The 8,510-nt window shown below is 47.4% G+C and overlaps 1 protein-coding gene across 3 annotated transcripts in view; it reads right to left on the minus strand.

Annotated features, from left to right (window-relative positions):
- The window catches only part of LOC123345411 (zinc finger protein 250-like), a 47,653-nt gene extending 40,285 nt beyond the window's left edge, over positions 1 to 7,368 (minus strand). For 2 of the 3 annotated variants that reach the window (XM_044982263.1, XM_044982261.1), the window contains exons 1-3: positions 7,204 to 7,368; positions 6,193 to 6,272; positions 5,343 to 5,469 (exon numbers count right to left, since the gene is read on the minus strand). In XM_044982263.1, the coding sequence (XP_044838198.1) occupies positions 5,343 to 5,469; positions 6,193 to 6,272; positions 7,204 to 7,366 (370 nt within the window). In that variant the 5' untranslated portion in view covers positions 7,367 to 7,368. Of the gene's footprint in view, positions 1 to 5,342; positions 5,470 to 6,192; positions 6,360 to 7,203 lie in introns of all 3 variants that reach the window. The other variant, XM_044982262.1, reaches the window with a different exon arrangement.
- Positions 7,369 to 8,510: the final 1,142 nt, after the last annotated feature.

An 8,510-nucleotide genomic window follows, 5' to 3' on the forward strand; every position in this document is an offset into this window, starting at 1 on the left:
AAGTCTCGGAGAAGGAGAACATCCAGCTGGAGCAGAGGGAAAAGATTCCAGATGATGTCATGGTATTCCAGTTATTAGGAAGAGCCAGGTAATAGTTATAGGGGAGTTGATCATTAGAAATATAGGTAGCTGGGCTGATGACCGGGAGAACTGCATGGTGAACTGCCTACCTGGTGCGAGGGTTGCAGATCTCTCAAGACATCTAGATAGACATGTGTGCAATGCTGGGGAGGAGCTGGTGGTCCATGTAGGTACCAATGACATAGGGAAGGATAGGAAAGAGGTCCTGGAGGCCAAATTTAGGCTTCTGGGTAAGAAATTGAAGTCCAGGTCCTCTCTCTGAAGCTGAAACACTTCCTGTTCCACATGCAGGGCCAGCTAGCCGGCAGAACTGCAGGGTCTCAATGTGCAGATAAGATGAGGTGTAGGGAGGAATGATTTAGGTTTATTAGGAAGTGGAGAACCTTTTGGGGAAGGGGGAGCTGTCATAAATATAAAGGGAAGGGTAACAACCTTCCTGTATACAGTAATATAAAATCCCTCCTGGCCAGAGGCACAAAATCCTTTTACCTATAAAGGGTTAAGAAGCTCAGGTAACCTAGCTGGCACCTGACCAAAAGGACCAATAAGGGGACAGGATACTTTCAAATCTGGGGATGGGGTGGGGAGAGAAAGGCTTTGTTTTGTCTGTTCTTTGTCTGTCTGTTCTGTGCACTTGCTGGAGACAGATCAAGAAAGCAAGCAATCCAACTCCATTAGGATTAGTAAGTACGTACTAGCAAAGGAATGCGTTAGCTTACTTTTATTTTGGCTTGTGATTTTCTCTGTGCTGAGAGGGAGGTGTATTCCTGGTTTTCTTTTTTGTAACTTTAAAGTTTTGCCCAGAGGGAAATCCTCTGTGTTTTGAATCTGACTGCCCTGTGAGATTATCTTCCATTCTAATTTTACAGAGGCGCTTCTTTTAACGTTTTTCTTTCTAATAAAGTTCTGGTTTTTTTTTAATCTGATTGGTTTTTTTAGTGGTCTAAAAAAACAAAAGGTTGGTTTGTGCTCATCTTGTTTATTCTCAAGCCTCCCCAGGAAAGGGGGTGTAGGGCTCAGGGGAATATTTGGGGAAAGTAGGAACTCCAAGTGCTCCTTTCCCTGAGTTTTGGCTAATCACTTGGTGGTGGCAGCATTACCTAATCCAAGGTACAAGGGAGAATGTGCCTTGGGGAGTTTTTAACCTAAACTGGTAGAAATAATCTTAGGGGGTCTTTCATGCGGGTCCCCACGTCTGTACCCTAGAGTTCAGAGTGGGGAGGGAACCCTGACAGGAGCCTACACAGGAAGGATGGGCTCCACCTAACCCAAAACAGAACCAGATTGCTGGCATGTATAATTAAAAAGATTGTGGAGGCGTTTTTAAACTAAGGGCTGGGGGAAAGCTGATGGGCGAGGAGGAACACACAGTCCAGACAGACACAGCCCTTAGGAGAGGATTAATTAAAGAGGATACTCCTCATCCAAGTAAAGAGGAGAGGATATAAAGTACTGTAGGAAGTGGAAAAAAAAAATCAATGAAAAAGAGTCCATCACAGTTACACCACAGCAAGGCAGTCAACTAAATATTGCTTGTGTACAAATGCCAGAAGACTACATACTAAGAGGGGTGAACTTGAGTGCTTGGTATTAAATGAGGATATTGATATAATAGCCACCACGGAAATTTGACTGAATGATGATAATCAGTGGGACACAGGAACACCAGGGTACAAAATATATAGGAATGACAGAGTAGGTCTCACTGGTGGGGGGTGACACTACATGTGAAAGAAAGCTTAGAATCAAATACAGCAAAAATCTTAAAAGAATCAAACTATACCATATAATTTCCATGGATAGAAATTCCATAGTTGACTAATAAGAGTGTAGGTGTAGGGATATACTACCAACCACCTGACCAGGATGGTAATGGTGACTGTGAAATGCTCAGGGAGATTACAGAGGCCACAAAAACAGATCATCCAATCATAATCAAGGATTTCAACTACCCCGTTTTGACTGGGTATGTCCCCTCAGGATGGGAGGGAGAGAGAAATTTCTAGACACCATGAATGGCTGCTTCTTGAAGGATCTAGGCCTGAAACCCACAAGGGAAGAGGCAATTCTTGATTTAGTTCTAAATGGTGCACATGATCTGGTCCAAGAGGTGAATATAGCTGAACTGCTTGGTAATAGTGACCATAATGTAGTTACATTTAACACCCTTGCACAGAGGTGGATTAGGGTTTTGTGGGGCCCTGGGCCAGAACAAGTGGGGGCCCCTCCCCATCCCTTCCGTGCTCCTGCCGGGGAGTAGGGTTGGGGTACGGGGGCTTGGAGACTGAAGGATAGTTAATGTAACATCGATTTTTTAAAAAGGCTCCAAAAGGTAGTCCTGGCAAACACAGGCTTGTAAGCCTAACTTCAGTACTAGGTAAATTGGTAGAAACTATAGTAAAGAACAGATCAGACACATAGATGAATACCATAAGCTGGGGAAGAGACAACGTGGCTTTTGTAAAGGCAAATTGTGCCTCACCAATTTATTAGAATTCCTTGAAGGCATCAACAAACATGTAGACAAGGGTGATCCAGTTGATACAGTGTATGTGGACTTTCAGAAAGCCTTTGACAAGGTCCCTCACCAAAGGCTCTTAAGCAAACTAAGCTGTCATGAGATAGAGGGAAGGTCCTCTCGTGGATCAGTAATTGGTTAAAATACAGGAAACGGGTAGAAATAAATGATCAGTTTTCAGAATGGAAACAAATAAATAGCAGGCTCCCCAGGGATCTGTACTGGGACCTGTGCTGTTCAATACATTCATAAACAATCTGGAAAAGTGAATAAACAGGGAGGTGGCAAAGTTTTCAGACAATTCTAAATGACTCAAGATGCTTACGTGCAAAGTTGACTGTGAAGAGCTACAAAGGGCTCTCACAAAACTGGGTGACTGAGCAACAAAATGGCAGATGAAACTCAATGCAAAGTAATTCATATTGGAAAACATAATCCCAACTACACATACAAAATAAGTGAGTTTAAATTAGCTGTTACCACTCAGGAAAAGAGATCTTGAAGTCACTGGAGACAGATCTCTGAAAACATCTGCTCAAAGTGCAACAGCAGGCAAAAAAAGCTAACAGAATGTTAGCAATAATTAGGAAAGGGATACATAATAAAACAGAAAAGATCATAATGCCACTATATAAATCCATGGTACACCCATACCTTGAATACTGCATGCAGGTCTGGTCGCCCCATCTCAAAAAAGTTATATTAGAATTGGAAAAAGTACAGAAAAGGGCAACAAAAATGATTAGGGGTGTGGAACAGCTTCCATACAATGAACTTATAACACTGGAACTGTTCATCTTAGAAAAGGAATGAGTTCCCTCATGCTTCTAGCTATTCTGGGTGGATCTCTCTGCAACAGAATTTCAAAAGGTCTCATTTTTTGTCCTGGTGCGGATGGGACAAAAAACAAACCAAAAAAATGCCCAAACCCTTTGAAATCTCAAAATTTTCACAAGATGGGGAAATGATTTCTCATCTAGCTCTACCTGAAACGTCTACGAGCACCTACATGGGCAGGAGATTTCACGTAGTAGTCAGGTCTTTAATTTGGTAGGCAAAAGTAATGACAAGGTCCAACGCTGGAAGCTGAAGCTAGATAAATTCAAGCTGGAAATAAGGTGCACAAGTTTAACGGTGAGGAGAATTAACCACTGGAACAATTTACCCAGGGACAGGGCGTGTTCTCCATCATTTGGAGATTTCAAGTCAGGACCAGATGTCTTTCTAAAAAATACCCTCCAGTTCAACCACAAGATATTTGGAATCTCTGGGTAAAATTCTCTGGCCTGTGTGATGCAGGTTGGAGTAGATGGTTATAATGATCTCTTCTTTCTGAAGCTCTGAAGCAGGCTGTGCCGATGGCCTCCCCTGAACACTGACAGCTAATAAACCCACCCTCTTTTGTGTTGTCTTAAGGCAGGTATCTCCGACCAATGTGTCGGACACAATTACTAAGAGGCTAGGGAGAAATATTATCGCCTTGAATTGAAATAAAGTCTGGGAGGGGGAACTCTATTTTCTTTACAGATCCCACAGATCATAGAATCATAGAATCTCGGGGTTGGAAGGGACCTCAGGAGGTCATCTAGTCCAACCCCCTGCTCAAAGCAGGACCAAACCCAACTAAATCATCCCAGCCAGAGCTTTGTCAAGCCTGACCTTAAAAACCTCTAAGGAAGGAGATTCCACCACCTCCCTAGGTAACCCATTCCAGTTCTTCATCACCCTACTAGTGAAAAAGCTTTTCCTAATGTCCAACCTAAACCTCCCCCTCTGCAACTTGAGACCATTACTCCTTGTTCTGTCATCTTCTACCACTGAGAACAGTCTAGATCCATCCTCTTTGGAACCCCCTTTCAGGTAGTTGAAAGCAGCTATCAAATCCCCCCATTCTTCTCTTCTGCAGGCTAAACAATCTCAGTTCCCTCAGCCTCTCCTCATAAGTCATGTGCTGCAGCCCCCTAATCATTTTTGTTGCCCTCTGCTGGACTCTCTCCAATTTATCCACATCCTTCTTGTAGTGTGGGGCCCAAAACTGGACACAGTACTCCAAATGAGGCCTCACGAGTGCTGAATAGAGGGGAATGATCACATCCCTCGATCTGCTGGAAATGCCCCTACTTATACAACCCAAAATGCCATTAGCCTTCTTGGCAACAAGGGCACACTGTTGACTCATATATTCAGCTTTTCATCCACCGTAACCCCTAGGTCCTTTTCTGGAGAACTGCTGCCCAGATGTGCCTTGTCTCTGTGTGCGTCAGCACCGGTCACACTAGATTTTCTGGCTGTAAACTCCTCAGGCACAGACTGTCATTTACTATGTTTGTACAGTGCTTAGCAGAATGGGACCCTGGCCTCTTGGGCCTCTGTGCAGTACTGCAAGCTAAATACTCACACTAATAATAATGACTAAGAAGAGGACAGGGAACCATTGGGGGTTTAAATCACAATCAGGAATTTGGGGGAATAAAGCGAGTGTGTTCCTGTTCAAAGCTCTAGAGATATTAAGAGAAGCATCCCTGATGGGTCCCAGAATTTTCTGGTCCATGAGAAGAGATGTGGAGGATGTGTCTTTCATATGGGATCTGGGGACTATGAAATGTATCCCTAAGATGTGGGGTCTCTTAAGCACCTCCATTGGCTTCTGCTCAGGGTTCCTTCCCTGCTCCCTTATAAGAATATAAGACTGGAAGAGGTCCCCATAGTCACAAGCTGTACCCGAGGGGACAGGAATCCTTACCCAGTGAGGCCACAGCCTCATAATTCTCCTGCATGACGTCCCTGTAGAGGGCTCTCTGACCTGGGACCAGCAGAGCCCACTGCTCCTTGGTAAAATACACAGCCACCTCCTCGAAGGTCACCGGCTCCTGGAATAGCAAGAATCCCCCATTCAGAGCTTCCTGCTCCAGCCACAGTCCCACTAGCTCAGTCACGGGATACCTAGTTGAGCCCTCTGCTGAGTTCTGCCCTGCAGGGATCAGTGTAGCTCCCATGAACCCTAGCTTCCAAAAGGCCCTCACCCCACTTTCCTTGTACTCCACAGACTCTTGATGGCACCATCCCTGCTTTCGTTACTCACAGAAGCATGAACGGAGTGGGGCAGAAAACAGGATTTATTTATTTTTTGGTAAAAATTCAAATACTGAAAAAAAATTGGACAAACCTGAACTAGTTCAATTCCGAAATGCAGGTCAAAAAACCATTCCCCCACCAATCTACTCCTATGGAAAATGGTATCCAAAACTGGTGCCTCACGGGAGTTGTAGTCTGGGGGCCTCAGGCTGCCATCCTCTGTGGCTCAGATAGTCCCAGACATAACTGTGCTGGTCTCTACTACCAAAGAGAAGTGGGGCAAAAACAGGGCCTGTAGCAGAAATGAGAAGTTCCTTCAGAAACTCCCAGCAACCCCAACCCCTAAGGGAGTTTAAATATGGCTTCAGGACCTTCAGGGGCTTGGTCCATCTTCCACACCACAGGAGGATTCCCAATCCTCCAGGACAGGTTTGTATCCAAAGCATAAGGGCCTGTTTGACCCCCAGCATTTTGCTGCCTTCTTCTCGTTTCCATGAACTCCAATATGAATGCCCTACCTGAGCCAGCTCTGCTCCAGCCATGTCCCTGCCCCATGCCCCGGGAGGGTAGTGCAGTCTGGAACGGACCAGATGTAGTTCTTCAGCCAGTCAGGGTAAGAAGATAGGGCAGGTTTCAGAAGGGGCGTTAGGCCATTTCACGCCCTGATTCCCACCAGGCCTTTTCCCTGCAGACATGTATCAGAGGGGTAGCTGTGTTAGTCTGGATCTGTAAAAGCAGCAAAGAGTCCTGTGGCACCTTATAGACTAACAGACGTATTGGAGCATGCGCTTTCGTGGGTGACATGCATCCGACAAAGTGAGTATTCGCCCACGAAAGCTCATGCTCCAATACGTCTGTTAGTCCATAAGGTGCAACAGGACTCTTTGCTGCTTCCCCTGCAGACAGACGCTCATGACTCAGTGGTGGAAAAAGGCTTGGTGGCGTCATGCCAGTGCAGACCCAGATCCGCCCACCAGGACTGCCACATTTCAACCCCCCGCTTGCCCCAATACCAGAATATCTGAGCCAAATACTACAAAAGAGATGAAAGGAGCCACTTTGGGGGATCCCCCTGACACTGTCCCCCGGGCAGCACATTCCCCCAGCAGCGCGGGGACCAGGCAGAGGCAGGAACTGGCTTTTCCTCTCCCCGCCCCTCACCTTGTCCAGGAAAGTCAATGTGCCCCAGGGTGCTGCAGGGAATGGAGCTGGGCAGGGCTGGGAGCCGGGAACCTCCCTCCCCACTGATCGCTCCTGCCAGTCTCTCCCCCTGTCTCCCTCCCGCCCCCTCCCCTCGGCTGGAAGACTCGGTCCATGGCCCGGCCCGGGGCCTTCGCTCTCCCGGAGCTGGCTCGGCTCCTGCAGGCGCTCAGGGGGGCAGAGCCGGGGCGAGGGTCAGGGAAGGCAGCAGCTCTGGGACTCGCAGACCCCCGTCCCCCCCGGGAGCAGAGCTGGGGCGAGGAGGGGCCGTTGGTGCAGAGTCACTTTCCTGCCCGGCCCCGGCCCTTCCCCCGGGGCTCGCCCCTCACCTGCAGGCTCCGGCTCAGGGGCTGGTGTCGGCACAGCCCGGGGCTGGTTCCAGCCCCCGGAAAAAGTCCCCCCGGCTGGGCACAAAGGAGCGTTGTTTCTCTCCCGGCTGGGAAGCGGCGGCTGCTCAGCCCCGGCTCCCCTGCATGACAATGGAGGGGTCATTAATGTCTCACCCCGGAAGCTCAATTGCTGATATCCTGATCTGAGTGTAGAAAGAGCAGCCCTCTCCCACAGCTTTATCCAGAGCCCTCCTGTGGCAACAGCTAATTTCTACATTAGCGATTGCTTGTATACGCTGCATCCCCAGGAGGAGGTCTGCGCAAATCTAATGTGCTTTTGTCAGCAGAGCTTAAACCAGCTGCTGCCCAAACAAAATAAGCCACAGGGACACATTGTGGTGCTGATATAACTGTGTCTGCTTTATTGAAATGTCACTAAGAAAATCACCCCTCTAAGTGTTGTTTGGACCTGGCCTTTAAAACCTTAGGGCTAGTCTCCAGTGCTTAATTTGTGCCAGGGCTTGCCAGCGCTGAGCCCTGGCACCTGTGGGCTCGGCAGTTCATAGCTCCAGCACCTCTGGTCTTGCTGTATCAGTTATTAATGTAAAAAAATTGCTTGTGCCCTGGCACCTCTTTCATTACAAATTAAGCACTGTTAGTCTCCCTCAGTGTCACTGGGTATTGTAGCATTCAATACGTCTCTGCTAGCAGCAGATCTCACAGGCAGGGGTCATGTGTCTCCCATCCCAGAGAAGGTTTTGATCTGGTAGAACTGTCTCACATGCATGTGTGCTAGGGTTGAAGGGTGAGTGGGGACAGGGAGTATGGGTATCTGTACCCCACTCTGGACACTGCTGCAGAGAGGGATGGGCAGGGCTGGAGGACTGGAACTTGGGAGAGCTGAATTCCTGCCCAATCCAAAGATTTTGAGTCTCCTGGGATTCTCTGGGGCCTCTGAGATTTCTTGCAGATTTTACTCTCTTGGCTGCAGAGGTCCTGTCAGAGCCACACTGCGGCACTGGTGTCTCAGATCGACATGACACCAATTCTCCTGCCAATCATGTTAAGCAATTCCTTACTAGTCTCAGGACTCTTCGCCTCTTATTGGCTCACCATTATTTCAAGACAGTGTGAGTTAAATCCTTTATTTCATAGATGTTTAAGGTCAGAGGGGATCATTGTGATCATCCAGTCTGATCTCTTGCATAGCTCATGGCAGAGAAGAGAGACAAGGACATATGGCCCAGCTTTTATAACACAGGGTCATACTTTCTTGGTTATTCAAAGATAAATATATCAGGTGGGAT

The sequence above is a fragment of the Mauremys mutica genome, chromosome 12 (assembly GCF_020497125.1).
Source record: "Mauremys mutica isolate MM-2020 ecotype Southern chromosome 12, ASM2049712v1, whole genome shotgun sequence".
In the NCBI taxonomy this organism is placed as follows: Eukaryota; Metazoa; Chordata; order Testudines; family Geoemydidae; genus Mauremys; species Mauremys mutica.